This window comes from Castor canadensis, chromosome 13, assembly GCF_047511655.1.
Source record: "Castor canadensis chromosome 13, mCasCan1.hap1v2, whole genome shotgun sequence".
Classification (NCBI taxonomy): Eukaryota; Metazoa; Chordata; class Mammalia; order Rodentia; family Castoridae; genus Castor; species Castor canadensis.
In genome coordinates this window covers 102,479,682-102,501,119 of record NC_133398.1, presented here as the reverse complement: position 1 = coordinate 102,501,119, position 21,438 = coordinate 102,479,682, and the positions used below count along the sequence as shown (strand labels likewise).

Here is a 21,438-nt window from a genome sequence, read left to right as displayed (position 1 = left end):
TCAAGTCACTCACAAAAATCAATGCTGACAACTTAAATGTAATTACTTTGAATCTGACGAGTATTTATGAGGATCATCTCTTTGAAACTGAATCTTTCTACTTAAGAGAATATGTATCTCCTATTATTTAAATGTCTTACAAAAAGTTTCATAATTTCCAAGGTGTTGCATGTGTTCCTAGATTTTTCATTGCTAGTGTCAGTATCACGTTTTCATGACATCTTTTGTCTGTGGCTAATATAAAGGCAGCAATGGGTTACTTTTAATATGGACTATACATCTAACCATCTTGTGACACATTTTTTTGATTCTTAATTTTTTTAAGTAGATGATTATGACGCCTGAGAAGGACAGTGTAATTTCTTCTTTTAAATCTTTATATCTGTTTCCTATCTTTCTAGAGAGGACAGGACCTCAGAACAATACTGGGAAGAGCACAGTATTGGTTTATTTCAGACTTAAAGAGATAGCTTCTAACATTTTCCTACTAAGAAACACATACTTTTCATCAGGCTAAGGGGAGTTTCCTTATATTCCTAATTTACTGAGAGCTTTTACCATGAACAAATGTTGACATTGTTTTCAATGTTTTTTCCTAATCTACTCAGGTGAACATATGAATTTAATTGTCTAATGTGAAGAATTAAATCTAGTATTTTCCACTGGGAACCACCCTTACATTTCTGGTAAAACTGAACTTGATCTTTTTTGACAACCTGTTGGATTTTACCTATGCTCACAGTAAGATCAGCTCCTTGCATCCTTTGCTTCCATTGCTTTTGCTGGGTTTAGACACAAAGGTTACATTAGTCTGAATGATGCATTTGGAGCAAACTCTCAACTGTGCTAGCCTCTGGAATAGCTTGTGTAAAAGTACAGAGATCTGTTCCTTTCAGGTTCAGTAAAACACCTGAATATAAACCTCTGACATCTAAAAACGGAGTCTGGTCCTATCTCTATGGAAAAAGGAAGAAAAAAAAAAAAAAACTTTTTCAACAACTGGTTAATTTCTTCCTTCAGTGATTATATAAATATTCCAACTCATAATTTCTTCTTAATTTCATACTTAAACTGTATTTTCTCATAGTATCTTATTATCTTCACAATATCTGCAATGTCTATAATCATGCCTTTTTCCATTTGCAATATTATTAAGCACACTTTACTCCCTTGTAAATGGATTAGTGTAGTGTTTTCTCTCCCCATTACATCTCTATCTTGTATGTCACTAATTTCTGATCCTTCTATTGTTGCTTTCTAAAACTTTCTTGGATTCATAGTGAGCAAAAAGAGCAACGCTAGCCAGGTGCCAGTGGCTCAAGTCTATAATCCTAGCTACTTGGGATGCTGAGATGAGGAGCATCTCAGTTCCAGGCAAATACTTTTAGAGACCCCATCTCCAAAATAACCAGAGTGAAAATAGACTACAGGCATGGCTCAAGCAGTAGAGTACTTGCTTTGTAAGCACAAAGCCCTGAGTTCAAACTCAAGTCCACCTCCCCCAACTAAGCTGGCCAAGAAAACAGAATGAGCACCACTGGTGGTATTCACAATAGCAGACTTCAAATTACACTACAGAACCTTAGTAACAAAATCAGCATATTAATGGAACAGAAAGAGAGACAAAAACCAAGGGAATAGAAGACCCAGAAAGGAGCCAAAAACCAGAGAAAAACAGCCTCTTCAACAAAAGGTGCTGGGAAAACTGGTGATCTTACCCTGCACAAAAATCAACTACAAATGAATCAAAGACCTTAATGTAAGACCTGAAAACTTTTCACACTACTATAGGCAAAAACAAGGAAAACTCTGGATGAAACGGGCATAGGCAATCACTTTCTGAATAGGACACCAATTGCCCAGGAAATAAAAGCAAAAATTGATAAATGGGATTGCATCAAATTAAAAAGTTTCTGTACATAGCAGTTACCAGAATCAAGAGGTAACCCACAGAATGGGAGGAAAACTTGACCAGTTATTCAAAAGATAAAGAATTAACATCCAGAATATACAAAGAGCTCAAAAGACAAAATAGCAAAAGAACAAATAATCCAATTAATAAATGGGCAAATGAGCTGAGCAGACAATTCTCAGAAGAAATTCAAGTGTCTAATAAATATAGAAGAAATATTCAACATCCTTAGTCATAAAGAAAATGCAAATCAAAACTGCACCAAGATTCCATCCCAACCCAGTCAGATCAGCAGTCATCAAGAAAACAAACAAATGCTAGGGGGCAGGAAGAACCCTCCATACACTGTTGGTGGGAATGTAAATTGGTGCAACCACTATGGAAATTCCTCAAAAAACTAAAAACTGACCTACCTTATGAGCCCACCATACCACTCTGGGGCATACACCAATAAATCAACATACAGAAGAGATACCTGCATATCCATGCAGTTCTCTTCACAATAGCCTAACTACAGAATCAGCCAAGGTGCCAAACAGCTGATGAACAGATAAAGAAAATATGGTGTACACACACACACACACACACACACACACACGCCATGGAATATAATTCAGCCATAAAGAAAAATGGGAATGGGATTAGGTCATTTGCTAGTAAATGAATGGAACTTGAGATTATGTTGAGACTAGCCAAGCTCAAAAAACTAAATATTGCATGTTCTCACTCATTTGTGAACCCAGAAATAAAATGATGACAATGATGATGATAATGATGATGACCATGGGACATGACGTGAAAGGGGGACAGTGTGGGGGAGAGAAATCAATAGATGGGGGAAGGGGAAAAGAGGAGCAAGCTACGCTACATATGTATGTTCAAAGACAGCATAATGAAACCCACCAAATCCTGTACAAAAGAGTGGAGGGGAGGAGGGGAATGGGAATATAATGGAGGGCTGAACTTTAAACATGTATGGAATTACCACAATGAAACCCACCTCCATAAGTTATTCATGTATACTAATTCAAAATATATCATAAAAAATAAAACAAGAAAAATCTTTCTTGGATTTATAAATTTCTAAGGTAACAGTTATTTATTGGTTACTCTCTTGTTAACATATGAATTTAAGACTGATTTCCCTCAAGTACCACTTGATTAAAATCTTAGACGTTTGGATACACAATGACTTTACAATCATTTTTATACTCATCCAGGTCTTAACTTTTTTCTTCTACTTTCTTTGACTCATGAGTTACTTAGTAGTTCCCTTTCAATTTACAAATAGATGATGTTTAAATCTCTACATAGGTAGAGATTTCTAACTTACCTACATTGTGGACAGAAAACAAGGTCTCTATATCTCAGTTTTCTGAAATTTAATACACTTTAGGTCTAGCATGACACATTTTTATCAATGTCTCATGTACTCAGGAAAATTATACCTATTTTCTAATTTGGGGTTAAAAGTTTAGTAAACCAAACATGATAATCGTGTTATTCAAATCATTATTTTTTTATTAACTTTTGTCTTTTTGACCTCACAATGAGTTGAGGGAGGAGTTGAAATTATCCACAATGCTAATTTTGCTAATGATAATAAATCTGCCAGTTTATCATCATCCATTTATTTGTATATTTTGAGACTAGTTTTAAATACACAGATTTAAGATTATGCTTCTTGAAAAACTGAACCTTTTATCATACTCAGCAACTCTTTCACATTAACAATGTTTTTTGCTTTAAAGTACTGACTGAGGCAGGTTAGAAGTAGGAAAGTTTGGGGCTCATGTAGTTGCCTGGGAATGGGCCAGACCACCCAAACCTGGCTGGGGACACCCCATGCCCCTCCCCACTCATTATTCATCATTCATATTGGATGGGAACCTCCTGGGCCTGCCCTCCCATGAGGTAGTGTAGGTTTTAAAGGCTCCTAAAATAGAAAAGCACTCTTTCTCTGCCAGTGGACTCTCACCTACATCCACCATGTGTCCACTTCTTCTTCTTCCCTTTCCTCACCTGGCAAAACAGCTGACTCCCCTTTTCTCAATTACCTCACCCCTCCACGTGCTCTGCTAGGATTTTTTTCCATTTGGAGCACAAAAACCAGGATCTTCTGATCACAGACTGCACCAGTGCCATTAACAGTATTAATACTGATATACCCCCTCTGGTTAGTAATCTTCTTTCAAAAAAGCTTACACCAGATGTAGCTACTATTAACAATATATAACTGATTTTAACTTTTTAATCAAATCTGAACAATTTCTTTTAACAGCAATTTTAATCACCTGAAATTAATGATAATTCCCGAATACATTTTGACATCTTACTACTCAATTTTTATTGTTGTTTTCTGGGGAGAAGGTACTGGGGACTGAATCCAGGGCCTTACACTTGCTAGGCAAGCACTCTTCCTCTAACATCCACAGGCCATCTCCTTTTAGATAGGGTCTCACAAACTTTGCCCAGGCTGGAATGGAGCTAGTGATTCTCCTCTGACCACCTCCCAAGTACCTGGGATTATAAGCAGGTGCCACCAAAAATATGCTTCTTTCACCTCTCTACATTGCTTAATATTAGGTGAACTTTTGGGGTTTGTTTTGTTTTTCACTGTTCTCTATCCCTCTTCTCTTTTCCAAGTTTTATGCTCCATTCTTATTCCATGAATTTTACCAAAAATGCATAATCCCTAGGTGCAATAAATTAAAGCTCTCTACCAAAGAAAACAAAGGCCTTAAAATTCAAAAATCAAAGAACAAAGGAAGTAGTCTAAATTTCAACTAGAATTCAGTAGTTAAAAAATAAACAAAAATGATGGAAGATTAGAATTAATTTCAAACCAGGAAAAGCAAAGAAGAAAAAAAGACAACTGTCACTTTAAAAAGCTGGGAGGGGGGAGGCAGATCAGAACCAGTGACCATTTTAGTATAACCTATGTGCTAAAAATAAAAATGGTTATTACAAGCTGTGCTTGTACTGGCCTGTAATCCTAGCACTAGGGAAGCAGAGGTAGAAAGATTAGAGTTCAAGGCCAACTTGAGCTACACAGAGAGACCCTGTCTCAAAAACAGAGAAAGAAAAGTTTTACATTTTTAAGTAAATATTTTTTTAAATAGTATTTTATGAAATTCAAATTTCAATCTGCATAAAGTTCTACTGCAACAGAGATGTGCGTGTTTATATATCTATGGCTGCTTTCATATTACAATGTCAAAGCTGTAATTATTACTATGCCTCTCTAAGAAAAAATTTGCCTGTCTCTGATTTTTAGCATATTAAAAAGTACAGTGGATGGAGATACTTAGTTTCTATAAGCCCTCCAAAATCTCAATGAATCATCACAAAAGGTACCTTAAAATGTTTAAGCCTACTGCAAAGTGGCAATAAGAATTATTATTAATAACTATTGAAGAACTCTTGGAGCATAAAAGAAGATTATATCAGGACCCAGAGATGCTACAATCACAGAGAAGAAAATTCCACTGCAAAGATAACAGTTCCAGAAAGCTTCCAAGTTCAGAATCCATAAAATAGAGATTCTGGAAAAATATCAGTGTCATTAACAATGAATGAGACTGGCCTTAGCCACACCTATCTATAATGCACTGAATAATAAAAGATTAATATAAAGTGTCATTTAAAATATTTATGAAATAATCCTACAGGAGGATGAAGGATATAAAAAGGTGTTTTCGGAAGGGAAAAGACAAGTCTAATTTGAAAAGATAAAATATCACACAAACCTTTTGGGAAATGCAAATTAATATACTGAGGTGTCTTTTTCTCCCCCTGGAAAAACTTTAAGAAACAGCAACATTAAATGCTGACAAGAATACGAGCGAACAAGTACTGATTTATAACTGATGAAATATAAATTATTACAATACTTTTGGAACACAATTTGGATAGGACTTATAAAATACATAATGAACAATGGACAGTTGGAATAGCAACTCCATGCTTAGGAATCCATCCTTATGTTCAAGGTCATTCACTGATTCTGTACAAGTAACAAAAACAACAAAATACTAGATGTTCATTAATTAAGAAATAATTCAAGAATGTGGATTAGACTATGGGTTAGTATACAAAAGAATTTTAAAACATTAAAATAAATTGATACATACTGTAGTTCTAAGGAAATAGTTATGATCCTATTTATATAAAAAACAAAAAAATCATCCAGGCACTGGTGGCTCACACCTGTAATCCTAGCTACTCAGGAGGATTGCAGTCTGAAGCCAGGCTGGCAAAAACCCATCTCTCTCTCTCTCTCTCTCTCTCTCTCTCTCTCTCTCTCTCACACACACACACACACACACACACACACACAAAAAAAAGAAAGGGGGAGGCTGGTGAAGTAGCTCAGGGCAGGGACCTGGGTATGAACCTCAGTGCCACAAAAAAAAAAAAAAAAAAAAAAAAATCGACCAATGTTTACATACACAATTATTTAAAAGATACAGACAGTTTAAGTCAAAGGTTTATGCCAAATTATTCAATTGTCTAATAAATATTTTCATATGCCATACCATCATATTTGGGAAGCATCCGTAATTTTAAAGTATTTCACATATTTTTCAAATTGAATATATTAAATGCTGCTTTAGGGAAACCAGGTATAGGTCACAATTACCTAATTATGTAAGTATTTGACCAAAACTTACATTCAAAGAGAGTGTGTAACTTTTTAATTGTGATATTAAAGATTGCCTACAACATGCCGAAAGGAGAATGTAATTATACTTACCAATATCATTAATCACGGCTCTGATTTTGGAGACAAAAGGACCAACTTCACTGGAAGGCATTTTGGCTCTTTCCTTAAGGTCAGCACCTGCAACGCATTTCAATTACAAATATAATCTTGTCATAAACAACATTTAAAGGCAAAGACTAATATATAACTTCAAAGTCAACTGAATTCAGCTGTTAAAGGAGTTTTATTGCTAAATTCCCCTTCCCAATAACTAACACCAGCAACGATAAAATATTTCTTGATTCACACATCTAGGACGTGTTTAAAGCAGTGCTTTTCAAACTGTCTGGTCTGAGGATCCTGCATACTCTTATAGGAAGAGATTATGATTGGATTACAGTGACCATAGTTCTTTTACCAGAAACTGAAACTTAGAAAACATCTTGTTTATTTACTAAAAAATTACAGACACACAATGCTAACACAAAGACTACAAACTGGGGCCAGCACGTTGGTTTCTAACAGTTCTAACAACCTGTGCTTTGGTCTCATCAGTGCAAAGGCCAAGCCAATGAAAGGGAAAATTACATATATATCAGTGCTGGGAAGCCATTCTGACTTCTTGGATGCCCACCTTAACGACTACAGACCCCATCTGAGAACCAGTGGCTTTAAAGTATGAACGAGGGAACAATTTTATTACATAATCCTAACTTTGGAGCAAAGAAAATTACATCCATGGAATTCTTTAAGGGATCATTAATTCTAAGCTTAACAATGACATTGTTTCAATAAAGCCAAAAATATGAGAAAATGTTGATTTCCATGTAAATAAACAACAAAGTAAAATTATAGTATACAAGGCATACACATGAGAGGCTATTCACTCTCATTATAAAGTAATCATGACTATGCATAATATCAAGTATGACTAGAGCTCATGCACTTCCCAGGGAAGTGAAAACTGGAGGTGACAGGTACACACTATATATTTTGTTAGTTATTATGTATACAGAAAATCTCAAATAACCAAAAAATATGCACAATGACATTCAATACAACTTATATGGAATAGCAAAAAATTGTAAATAACCTAAATATTCATCAAGAAATGAAAGAATTAACAATATAAATACATAAATCTATTGAGGGAAAATATAATTACAGAAATATACATTGCATAATAACTTTTTAAAACGAAAAAGGAAAATACATATAAAATGTATTACATCAAACTAATGAGCTTCTGCACAGCAAAGGAAATCATCAAGAGAGTAAAGAGACAACCTGCAGAATGGAAGAAAGTTATTTGTTAGCTATTTGTCTTACAGAGGATTACTATCCACAATTTGTAAGGAAGTCAAACAACTCAATGGCATGAAAGCAAATAACCTGATTTAAAAATGGGAAAAGGTAGTTCTTAAAAAAAGACAAAACAGTCAACAAGTATGTGAAAAAATGCTCAACGTGACTAATCATCAGGGAAATGCAAACTAGAACTACAATGAAATATCACCTCACACCAGCTAGAATGGCTATTATCAAAAAGATAAATGAGGACTGGGGGGGTGTGGCTAGAGTGGCAGAGCTCCTGCCAAGCAAACATGAGGCCCTGAGTTCAAACCCCTCAACAGTGGGGAAATAAAAAAAAAGGAACCCCTGAACACTATTGGGAATGTAAATTAATACACTCATATGGAAAACTATTTTTTGAGGATTCTCAAAAAATTTAACAATTCATATGATCCCGCACTTTCCACTGTTTGCTACCCTCAATCCAAAAACATTAAATGAGAAATAACTCAGACATTTTCAAATCACACAGTATTCTGAACTGTGTAAATTTCACACTGTTCTATTTCTTATTGTTCTAGACATGAATTTTCCCCCTACCCACAGTATTCATACTGTATATTCTACCCATCCATTAATCAGTAGCCATCTTGGTTATCAGAATGTCATGGAATTGCAGTGCTTTGTTCAAATCATCCTTATTTTACTTAATAATGATCATTAAGTGCAAAAGTAGTGTTGTTGGCAATTCAGCTATGCCATAGAAAAATCACAAAGAACACCCTTTAAGTGAAAATGTTAACGTTCTCAACTTAGTGAGAAAGAAAAATATATACTGAGGTTGCTAAGATCTACAGTAAAAACAAACCAGAGGGGCTGGTAGGGGCTGGAGGAGCAACTCACGCAGTTAAGAGCATCTGCCTTGCAAGTGTGAGGCCCTGAGTTCAAACCCCAGTGCTGCCAAAAGCAAAAAGGAGAAAACATGGCCTATATAGATATACTTCATTTTGTTGCATTTCACTCTATTATACTTCATAGACACATTTTTTACAATGGAGGGTTTGTGGCAAACCTGCATCAAAAAGAATGATAGAGGGGGTGAATTCAACTATTACACATTATAAGAACTTTTGTAAATATCACAGTGTACCTGAAGCACAACAATAATAAAAATAATTAATTAAGGAAAAAAAAAGTCTATCAGTGCCATCTTCCCCAAAGCATGTGCTCACTTCATGTCTCTGTGTCACCTGTTGATAACTGTCACAATACTTCACACTTTTTCAGTATTATTATATAATGCTGATCAGGAATCAGTGATCATTGGATACTATTACAATTGTTTTGTGGTGCCACAAACCATGCTTGTATAAAACAGAGAGATCGATAATAAGATAAAATATTGAAATTAGGCCAATTAAAAACCCTACAACAGCTGAATATTGTAGATGTATTCTCTACTCATATATGGAAATAGAAGAATAAAACCTGCTGAAATTGTTCTAAGAAGGAGGAGAAAGGAATGAGGGAGAATGATGGAGTGGATAAATTTAAGCTATACTGTAAGCACAGATGTAAATATCACAATGTATCCCCCTGTACAACTATTACATGCTAATAAAAAATTTTTAAAAACCTACAACAGCCTCTAAGTGGTTCAAGTGAGAAGACGATTCACATGCCTCCAACAAGCTTCTGCACAGCAAAGGAAACCATCAACAGAAAGCTAGAAATAACTAAGCTTGGTGAGAAAGATGTGTTGAACGCCAAGGCAGACTCAGTTAGGCCTCTTGCACCAAACACTAGCTGAAGTTGTGAATGCAAAGGAAAAGTTCTTGAAGGAAATTAAAAGTGCTACTCCAGTGAACACATACAATGTAAGAGAGCAAAACAGACTTATTGCGGGGATGGAAAAAGTTACAGGATAGAAGATCAAACCAGTCACAATATTCCCTTAAGCCAATCCAGAGCAAGGCCCTAAGTCTCTTAAAATTTTATGAAGGCTGAAAGGAGGAGGAAAGCTACAGAAGAAAAATTCTGAAACTAGCAAAAGTTCAAAAACTGAAAAATCTGAAGCTATCAAAAAGATTCACAAAGTTTAAGGAAAGAAGCTGTTTCCTAACAAAAGTGTAAGGTGGAACAGCAAGTATTAATGCAGAAGCCACTCCAAGTTACCCAGAAAATCTAGGTAGGATCACAAATGAAGGTGGCTACAGCTTTTCAAATCTAGATGGAAGAAGAGGCCCATCTAGGATTTTCATCCTAGAGAGGAAAAGTCAATGCCTGGCTTCAAAGCTAGTCAGCTCCAGGCTGACTGGAGGGGCTAGTGCAGCTGATGACTTTTAAGTTGAAGCCAATGCTCAATTACCATTCTGGAAATTTAGGTGCCTTAATAATTATACTAACTCTGCTCTGCCCATACTCCAAATGGAATAACAAAGCCTGAATCCCAACACATCTGTTTACAATATAGTTTACTATTTTAAGCCCACTGATGAAAACTACTACTCAGAAAAACACACATTCCTTTCAAAATATTACTGATCATTGACAATGCATTGGTCCCCCAAGAGCTCTGATGGTGATGTACGACGAGATTGTTGTTTTCAGGCCTGCTAATCTCATGTCCATTCCGCAGCCCAAGATCTAGGAGTTATTTCAACTTTCAGGAGTCTTTTTTAAGAAATACATGTCATAAGGCTGCATGGATTAGTGACTCCTCCTATGGGTTTAGATAAAGTTAACTGAAGACCTCTGCAAAGGATTCACCATTCTAGATGCAACTAAGAACATCCGTTACTCATGGGAGAAGGTCAAAATACAAACACTAATAGGAGTCTGGAAGATGTTCATTCCAATGCTCATGAATGACTTGGAAAGTTCAAGATTTTAATGGAGAAAGTAACTGCAGAGAAGGGGAAGGGCAAGAGAAGGAGAATTAGCAGTGAAGCCTAAACTGCAGTTAACATAATAAAACTAAAGGATAAGGAGATCATTCCTACGCATAAGAAAGCGGTTTCTTCAGATGGAATCCACTCTTAGTGAAGATACTGGGATGTTGCTGAAATGACAACAAAGGATTTAGGATACTGCACAAACTTAGTTGCTAACTCAACAATTCAACAGGGTTTGAAAGAGTAACTCCATTTTGAAAGAAGTTCTACTATGAATAAAATGCTACGAAGCAGCAACATATACTACAAGAGAAACCTGTGTGAAAGAAGAGCCAATGGACATGGTATCATAATTCATGGCTGAAATCTCTGAAGAAAGCCCAACTTCCATCAACTACCACCTGGATCAGTCAGCTGCCATCAATATTCAGGCAAGACCTTCCACTGACAGAAAAGACTACCTTCTGCTGAAGGCTTAGGTGATCATTAGTATTTTCTAGCAATAAAGTATTTTTTAACTACGATATGTATTTTTAGACACAGTGCTACTGCACTTAAACTGTGGTGTGGTATAAATGTAACTTTTATGTGCACTGGGAAACCAAAAATACTCATGTGACTAGCTTTATGTGACAACTTGTTTTATTGTGATATTCACTTCATGGCAGTGCCTGGAAAAGAACCCACTATAGCTATGATGTAGGCATCTTGTATTAGTCAATTTTCTGCTGCTACGTAACTTATAAAGAAAAAAAGACTGTTCTGACTCATAGTTTTAGAAGTTCCAGTCCATGACTAGTTGGCCCTGATGCACTGAGCATACAGAGAGGCAGCAGGAGCATGTGGCAGAGCAGAATCACTCACCCCATAGCCAGGAAGTAAAAAAAAAAAGGCAAAAGGGGTTAAGGTCCACAAGCTCCTTCAAGGGCATGCACCCAAGGACTTAAAGACCTGCCACTTCTTAAAAGGTCCACTGCCTCCCAACAGGCACCACTGTGGGGATAAGCCTTTAACATGTGTGCCTTAGGCAACACTCAGGGGATAAGCCTTTAACATGTATGCCTTAGGCACATGCAGGGGGTAGACAAGATATGAAATCAACATTTAAGTGTCCCTCTGCTGATGAATAAAGAAAATGTATACAAGCACAATGGAATTCTATTCAGCTTTAAAAAAGACATCCTGTCACTTGTGACAACATGGAAGAACACTGAGCACATTATGTTAAGTGACATAAGCCAGAAAAACAAATGCCACCTGATCTCACCTATGTGAAATCTAAAAAAGCTGATCTTATACGAGTAGAAAGCAGAGGTTGGAGCAGCAGAAGGCTGTTAACAAAGGAGGAAAAAAAATTCAAAAGATTTATCATACAGTTATGATATTTTATATTTTTAAAAACTGCTGAGAGGCTGGGTGCCAGTGGCTCATGTCTGTAATCCCTCTTATTTGGAAGCCTGAGATTGGGAGGATGGAGGCTGGAAGCCACACCAAGCAAGAAGTTCACAGGACTCCATCTCAACATCTTCTAACAGCAAGAAGCCTAAAATAGGAGGGTCACAGTCCAAGAGGCCTGGGCAAAAAACAAGACACTATCTCTACAATAATCAGAGCAACATGTCTCCAGCAGTAGAGTAAAGCCCTGAGTTCAAGCTACATGACTCCAAAACAAAGCCATGACAGTAGGAGAGTAGATTTTAAATGTTCTCACCATAAGAAATTATAACTGTGAAGTATTATGCCTTTTTTTATTTTTTCTTTTGGTGGTACTGGGGTTTGAACTTAGGGCTTTGTACTAGCAAAAAAGATGCTCTACTGCTTAAGCCACACGTCCAGTCCGATAATACACGTTTTAACTAGCTAGATTCATTCCTATAATGTATATATACCTCAAAACACCATGCTTTACATGACAAATGCATACAATTTTATCAATTTAAAATAAATAAATTTGAAACCAGGGTATAATGCATGCATATATGGAAATGTCACAATGAATTCCCCTGCATAACTTTATATTCATATACTAATTAAATGTTTAAATTTTTTTTAAAACAATTAAAATAAGAATGTTACTTAGGGATATAAAACAGTGGTTATGGTGACTGGCGATGGGTAGATAGAAATCTTCCATTTTATTTGTGATACTGTATTGCTTAAACTGGGTGATGCATGCTCAATTATGTTAGTCTTTAAACATTTTTGGATGAAGGTCATTAAGAATTAAAATTTAACAAAGACGAAAAATGTTAGCAAGGTCAAAAAAAAGTTAAACTGATAATTATGTCAGTTGCCCCTAGCCTCGTTGAATGAGCAGGAAACAGTCTTTTTCTATTTTCTAAAAGAATGCATAGAAGACTGGAACCCTAGCATGAGTATTTGGGTAAAATGTTCCTCTGAACATTCTGTGTGGGTTTTTAACTATAGTATATTGTTTTGATATATATAAAGTTTTCAACTTCTTAATTCAGTTCTGGATAAGTTTTATTTTCTAATAATTTATCCGTATCACCTAAAATCCTAAAATTATTAGAATAAAGTTGTTTTTAATATTAGCTTACCAATTTATTCTCTGTAGAATTTATACTCACAACCCCCAATACACCTTTTTCTGGTGGTACTAAGTTTTGAACTCAGGGCCTTGCACTTGCTAAGGAAACCACCTTCTACCACTTGAACCACACCCCCAGCCCTTTTTGTTTTAGTTACTTTTTAAATAGGGTCTCAAGTTTTTTGCTCAGGCTGGCCTGGACCACAATCCTACTTATGTCTCCTGTATATCTGGATTACAGACACATACCATCACACCCAGCTTATTGAGATAGGATCTCACTAATTTTTTTTGCCTGATCTGGCCTTGAACAAGGATCCTCCTGATCTCTACCTCCTCTACTAGCTGGGATTACATGCATGAGCCATCAAACCTGACTGGGCTACCTTTCAATTCAAATATTGTGCATCTCTTCCCTCATTCTTGATTAATCTTGCCAAATGTGTGACTATTTGACTTTTCAAAGAATCAGCTCTGGGTTTTATTATCCTGACTACTCAATGTGTATTTTCCACGTCATTAATTTATGTTCATTTCATTTCCTTCCTTCTACCCTATCTGGGTTTTTTCTGTAGTTATTTCTGACACTAAAGTTGGATGCTTACTGAGCCTTTCCTCTTTCCTAAAATATACTGTATTAGACAGCTTTTAACTAAAATTACACAGCTTTTAAAGTATTGTTAGCATTTGGTTGTATTTTTTAGTTTGCATTAAGATTTCTTTGCTGAGCTACAAGTTATTTAAAAGTTACCTTAAATGTTCCTGTGTAGGGTCTTTCCTAATTACCTTTCTACAAGTGACTGACTTCTACTTACTGTCCGTGCCAACAGAATGCATTCCAATGATAACAGTCCTTTGAAATCTGTAAAGGTTTTATGGTCCCCAGCAGATGGCTAATTTTCATAAACACCTATGTGTACCTAAAAGCAATACCTAGTCATCAGCCACTGAAGATACTGATCCACACAGGTATATACATAAATCCTCACCAGGCCAGTATCAGCTGGGGCCAAGGAACTCTTGGTTTTATGTAATATTTAATCATTTTACAAATAATTTAAAGAAAGGTAAAAAGATAGTGAAAAAATAAATGTATTGGTAATTTTTAAAAAAAATTTAAACAAAGCAAACCCATATTTTTATTATATGTTTTCCTGGCATGTGCACATACATGTACACACAAACACAGACCTAACAAATAGAGATACATAGATACATGTATATATTTTCATGCATAAACACAAACACACCAGAAAAGGACTACATCACTTGAATGAAACTGTTTAACTAACTGATATGCATGAACTTGGAATATGTACACAAGTTTATAAAATCTTACTCCAGATTCCAAATACATCTCTGATAGATTACTACTTCTTCTGGTTCTTACTGGCACTGTAGAAATAGCATGTTTTTTAAAACAGTGATGGCTCGATTTTGTTGACAAGACAGTCATATTCTTTACTCATTAACTTAAATATATATATATAGTTTCAGATGCACAAAAATCAGTCAAAATGGTCAAGCCAACAATCGGTTTTCATTTCTGTCATCTAATTCCTTCCTATTCTCTTTGTGCACCTACCTACCTTCAATACTTTTAATTCATAAGCCATATCAAGAAAACGTTCACACAGAGATCATATGAGATTCAAGTATACTATCACACATCCTCTTAGCAAAATCAGGTGGTCCCTCCCCACCACCTTTGGGGGCTCCACAAGAATAGAGGTTATTTCTGTTTTATTTATTGTTGTATCCCCAACTCTTAGAACAGTACCTGACACATAGTAGGCTCCACCACCACCACCCCCGCCAAAAAAAATACTGAATGAATGAAAGAAATCTGTATGCTTCCTTTTCAGTTCCTCCCTGATGAAGAGCGTTTACAATAGGAATTTTTTAAATGCATGAATACTGACCAGCTATTTAGCACCTATTCTCCTTCTCCCATTCCTAATGACAGTCTTACTTTTGTTCTGGGATCTGCCCTCACCACTTCTTACAGGGCATGCATATGGAGGATGAATCCACTCTTATCTAGAGGTGGGCCCTAGGTAACTGAAGCTAACGAGATGGACCATTCCTCTAAGCAGTCATCAAGGTCAACCTGAAGGCTCCAGCTTGGACTGGGGCAGAAGTATTCTCTTCCTGTCAACAATCGTGTGAGGGTATGAGGCCAGGAACTGCAGATTATTAGGCTGAGGATGAAGCTAGCAATACACAGAGTAAAGACAAAGGAATTTCAGGAACACTCAGAATCACTCCAGGGATCCTCGAGGCAATCCTAAGAGATTTACAGTTTAATCAGTTTGTGATTGTTTTTCCAGCTACATGATACTGAGCCCATCACCTACTGGATGATGGTTTACAACTGATAAATTGGTTCTGCTTCAGTCCACACCTTTTCTTAAAAGGTGCAATCTTGATTGGTGGGGGCCTAAGAATTAGCCTAATAAAGGAAATTTCTACACAAAGTCTGTAGTATGAAAGGAGCAAGTAAAGTTAAGGAGCATTATCTTGTTGGCATGACATTTCTACCTCAAAGCTTCTAGAGCACCAGATCCTCAGTAACAGTAGCACCAGTTCTTAAAGTACTTTTACTTACACTCCTGATCCAGGATCTGAACCACATTTTACTTCCACTAAATATAAAGTTTCTACCTAGTAAATTTTATAGCAACTCCCCACTTGGTGGAAACGACTTTTCTATCACAAAGAAAAGTCAGAATTTGAGGTGCCCTTTAACCAACTAAAATCAGAGCCCTACCACTTCTGCCCAGCACCCTGGCCTCTCTGGCCTACTTCAGGCTTCTCTACTAAAAGTGATGTATCCCCTCTCCCCCAGGGCAGTATCCATTCCATGCACATGCAAATTGTGGCAACATCTCCATCTTGAAAACATCTCATTAACCCTCATGCACTCCCAGGTATCCTCACGTCTCTATGAACTATTACAGAATGATTTCTAGGATGCCCTGTTAACCACAAAAAGTAAAGTAAAGAAGCAGCTACAGAATGCTACTTGTGTTAAGGAAAAAATGGAAACAGGTAAAATGTCCTTAATTTTTCAAAAAGAAACATATAAAGGATAATCTAGAACCTAATAAAATTCATTAACATCCTCACAGTTGGGAACTGAAGGAAAGGTACTAGAGAGGAAGTGAGAACTGACACTTCTGAGTGTATCACTGCATAGGTGCAACTTTTGAAACCATTTTGTATACTCAAAATAAAATAAACAGGAAGAAACTTACATTTATTTCAAATGAATAAAACATAACCACATTGAAGGGGAAATAACCTAGGTGACTTTCGACACAGTATTTTTAGTACTGTGTATTACAGTATATACCCTTAGACTGAAGACAACATTCTATAAATAAACTTCTAATAAACTCCTTTACAAGGCGTGTTTATATAGTGGTAGTGGTATGGCAATTGTGAGCCTGCTCTCTTTTTTTGGTGGTACTGGTGTTTTGAACGCCTTTTTGCTTTAGTTATTTTTTAGATAAGGTCTCACAGTTTTGCCTAGAGCCTGCCTTCCATGTCCACACTCAACTTGTTTTTGAGATAGGGTCTCACTAAGGTTTTGGATGGACACAAACCATGCTCCCCCTATCTCTGCCTCACAAGTAGCTGAGATTACAGGCATGCACCACCACTGTGAAACTGCTTTCTGCACAACACAGGGTGGGTAGGTGACACAGCTGTAGAAAGGAAGAGAGACAAGCTTTGTGGTAATGATCTGGAAAGGCAGGATGCTACAAAGTCATAATGTTCAACACAAATACAGAAGGTGATATAAATAAGGGTATGTGTAGGTCATATAATTTATTTACTTATCTACTTATTTCTTAGTTCTGTCTCAGGAAGGCGCCTATAAGCAAAGACCCTGAAGTAACTAATGAGTACATGGAGCACCCAGACCTTAGTTCTCTAGGAACCACAGGAACATCAGGTCTGACCAAGGCCACCAGTACCGTAACTACTGCTGTACAAGAACAAAAGGACATTCTTCAAGAGATACCCAGGAGGCTGTGTTGAATCTGTCACAAAACAAAACCAACTTCACAGATATTTCATATAATTCAAGAGGGAAACTCACCAAACACTCATAGTTAAGAAGTGTAAAATATCCACTATTACAAAATTTAACATGAGTAAGTTAGTTTGGTATTTATTAACTCAATAAATATTTTCACAGAGAAGGTAAAAATACTACCTACCTCCATCTATTACAACCTTAGTTATTCAAATGGAAATTCTAATCTAGGGGGATGGAAACCACAAACTTCAAGCTCATCCTAATTGACTTTCTAATCTAACATTCATCCAATTGATGCTATCACTGAACCAAGGATTTCTTCAACTGTGAGTTGCCCAGCTGTTCTTCAGATCATTCACAACCACAGAAGAAACATGAACATTTTTACTGTATGTCAAGATACACTGCCTCCATGGCTAGGCCTCTCCAGCTTTTCAGTAGGTCCATCTACAGGAGGACCAGATTTCAGGGAATGGATTGAGACAAGCAAAGAGAAGAGAAAGAAATGAATCTGGACCAGACGTCAGCAAACAACAGCTTATAAGCCAGTCTCACCCAGGTTTGGTACAGCCCTTGCTATGGTTTGGATATGGTTTGAACACAAAGCTTCATGTGTTCAAATTTAATGCCTCAAGTGAAGTAAGAAAATCTAAGTATGGTGTTAGAGGAGTAACCTTTGAGAAGTAATTAGTAACTGGGAAGTAATTAGGCCTTTAGGGCAGAAACCACAAGATGTCCTGGTGACTTTATACAAAGAAGGAGAGAAATGAGAAGACAGACACATACACATACATGCAGGCATGCACACTCCCCATCTCTTGTACCATGTGATGCCCTGCACTGCCTCGGGACTCTGCTAGCAAGAAGGCCATCACCAGATGAGATTCCTAGGCCTTATATTTTCTGAACTGTTAGTCAAAATAAATCTTTATAAAGTAGCCTGCCTCAAGCATTTTGTTACAGTAATGAAAAACAGACTAATATAGCCCTAAAGCTAAGAATGGTCTTTCCTTTTCTAAAAGGTTGTAAAAATAAAATAAAGAATATGTAATGAAGATTGTATGAGGCCCACAAAGCCTAAACTATATGGTCCATGACTGAAAGAATCTGCCAACCCTAGTCTAGTGATACCAGTGCAGATTAAAGCAAACTGTGCTGCTCAAGATCAAATGGCAGAAACAGACTGATTAAAAAAAAAAAAAAAAAAAAGCTACCTTTCTTCCTAATTTGTTCAACTCTGCCTTTCTAGCTGGAGCTCTGCCAAACCTGAGACCCAGTTCAAAAGCTAAGTCACAAAAGAGGGACCTGCTACAAAGAGGACCCAGCAAGTAATAAATCTTCATTGCCCCCTGCTTCAAACTCATGAGGGAAAGAAGGTGATTGGATTTACTGGTACCCTAGGTACAATCTTCCAGTCACTTCTTAACCATTCAAGCCACCTACACATTTTCTGTGACAAAGCTTATTTTATTTCATCATGACATTTTGCACCAGTGTTTCTTCCTCAGCATCCAAAATTGTTCACACAGCCCTCCCATGAACTATTTGCTAAGTACCGTGTATGGATCAGGCAATGTTCTAACAACAGACCCCCGTCCCAATTCCAGTGCAGGAGAACAACTGCGGGGGAGGCAGGCTGATAATAAATAGCAAAAAATAAATTCAGGAACTGAAAAGTTCAAAGATGAGACTCTAAAACAGGAAAATGTAACGGAGGTGGGGGGAGGAGGTGACTTGCTTTGGCTTAAGTGACAAGGGAACAACTCTCTAAGGAGATGACATTTGAGAAGATGCCTTTCCAAGCAAAGGAAACACTGAGTACAATGAGTCTGAGAAAAAAATGAGTATTGTGTAGCAGAGACAGCAAGAACAGCAGAACTGAAGTGGAGCGGACAAGAATAATAGCAGGAGCCACGGCAGGAGATGTGGCTAAGAAGACTAAACCTTACGTGATCACTATCAGTTTTCCATCAACAATGAGAAACTGGTAACTACAAACTTAAAAGGATCATCTGTTAGCTCTGGGTTGGAAGTCTAAAAGGGGCTGGCAGGTCTGTGACCCCCTGGAGACATCAGGGTAGGATGAGCATCCTTGCCATTTCCAGCTTCCAATGGCTGAAGCTACTTCTTAGCTCTTGGCCCCTTTTGGCATCACTCCAACTTCTGTTTCCCAGCATAATTTTTCCTTCTTCGTTTCTTTCTGAATTCCTTTTATAGGACCCTTGTTTTTACACTGGGCCCACCAGAGAAATCAGGAAAATCTCCATCTCAAGATCTGTAACTTACATCTGTCAAGTGCCCTATGTCACACGGCGTCACGTGTTCACAGGTTCCAAGGTTTGGACATGGACAGCTCTGGAGGTCCTGAGTCTGCCTCCCAAACACTGTATTTCTCAGGGCTATCTGAAGCAGGAGAGTGAAGTGGCCCATTTATTTTTTTTTTTTAAGATCACTTGGGCTGCTATGTAGGGACAGTGCTGTACATGGATAAGAAAGGAAGGAGGGAATGACTCAGCAGAACATTACTAATGGATATTTCCTATTTCATAAAAACAAAATAGTATCAACAGAACCAAAAATAGTATATAGGTAGGGTTTTTGGAAAATGGAAATGTAGTCAGAAATGAATTAGCACGAGTACTGAGTCATTGGTTAATGGCATCTCTGGTACGCTCAAGTGAAGAGATTAAAGTAGTTATAACAGCAAAAAGTCCTATAAGAAAAGAGAAGTCTCAAACCAATGATCTAAGCTTCAATTTTAAAAAGTCAAAAAAAAAAAAAAAAAGATTAAATTAAACCCAAAGCACATAAGGAAAATATTAAGTAAATAGAAAATAAAAAAGAAAAAGAAAAAAAAATCAATGAAAGCAAAAACCAGGTCTTTGAAAAGATCAATAAAATGATTAATATTGTGTCAGCATTAAAAAAAAACTTATCAATATGAAAAATGAAGAGAGCCAGACATGTGGTGCAAGCCTATAATCTCAGCACTGAAAAATAGGGGCAGATGGCTCAAGAGATAGAGTGTCTGCCTACCAAGTGTGAAGCCCTGAGTTCAAACCCCAATAACACATACACAAACATAAAAAAAGTTAGAGGAAACAGAAGCAGGAGATCAATAATTAAATTCAAAGCCAGCCAGAGTTGTACAGCAAGACCCTGATTCAAAAAAAGAAGAGAAGCATGACTACAGATTCAGTAGATATTAAAAGATTATTAAGGACTATAAACAACTTCATGATGACAGATTCAAAAACTCAAGACAATTTCCTTTAAAAAACATGAATTGTGAACACTCACTCAAAAAGAATAGGTAACTTGAATAGTTTTGTATCTCCTCAAGAGATTAAATTCATGGTTAAAAATCTTCCTAGAAAGAAAACTCCTATACCAGATGTTTTGTTGGTGAATTTTATCAAAAAACTAAGTAAGAAATAAAATCAATTCTACAAAAACTCTTTCAGAAAAATAGAAAGCACACTTCAAATAACTTCATAAGACCAGCATGGCCTTGATAACAAAAACAAAATTTACAAGAAAACAATTTTCCTGTAGATAATTACAAAATTCCTCAACAAAATATTAGCAAATCAAGCCCTGATGTATTACTAATATTAAAAAAAAAAAAAGATAATACATCATGACCAGGAGGGATTCATTCCAGGAATACAAGGTTGTTGTATTTGACAATAAATTAATAATTCACCATGTCAATGGGCTGAAAAAGAAAAACATGGGACTATCTTAATAGATGGCCAAAAGAAATTTGACAAAATTTAACTCATGCTCATAATTTTAAAAAGAAAAAAAAGTTTTCAACTTGATAAATTCCATCTGTACAAAACTGTATTTAGTATTCTACTTACTCACAAAAGACTGAATGCCTTCCCCCTAAGATCAGCAAAGGCAAGGACCGCCACTCTCACTGTGCTATTCAACCTGTGTGATGGAGGTCCTAATCGATGCAGTAAGAAAAGAATGAACAATAAACATACTAGAAAAGAAGTAAAGCTGTTTTAATTTACAGCAGACTTT

General features: G+C 36.5%; 1 protein-coding gene across 6 annotated transcripts in view; it reads right to left on the bottom strand.

Moving 5' to 3' along the window:
- Auh (AU RNA binding methylglutaconyl-CoA hydratase) overlaps nucleotides 1-21,438 on the bottom strand; it is a 155,511-nt gene that overhangs the window by 95,443 nt on the left and 38,630 nt on the right. For all 6 annotated transcript variants that reach the window (XM_074052365.1, XM_074052363.1, XM_074052364.1 and 3 more), the window contains exon 4: nucleotides 6,669-6,755. In XM_074052365.1, the coding sequence (XP_073908466.1) occupies nucleotides 6,669-6,755 (87 nt within the window). The remainder of the gene's footprint in view (nucleotides 1-6,668; nucleotides 6,756-21,438) is intronic.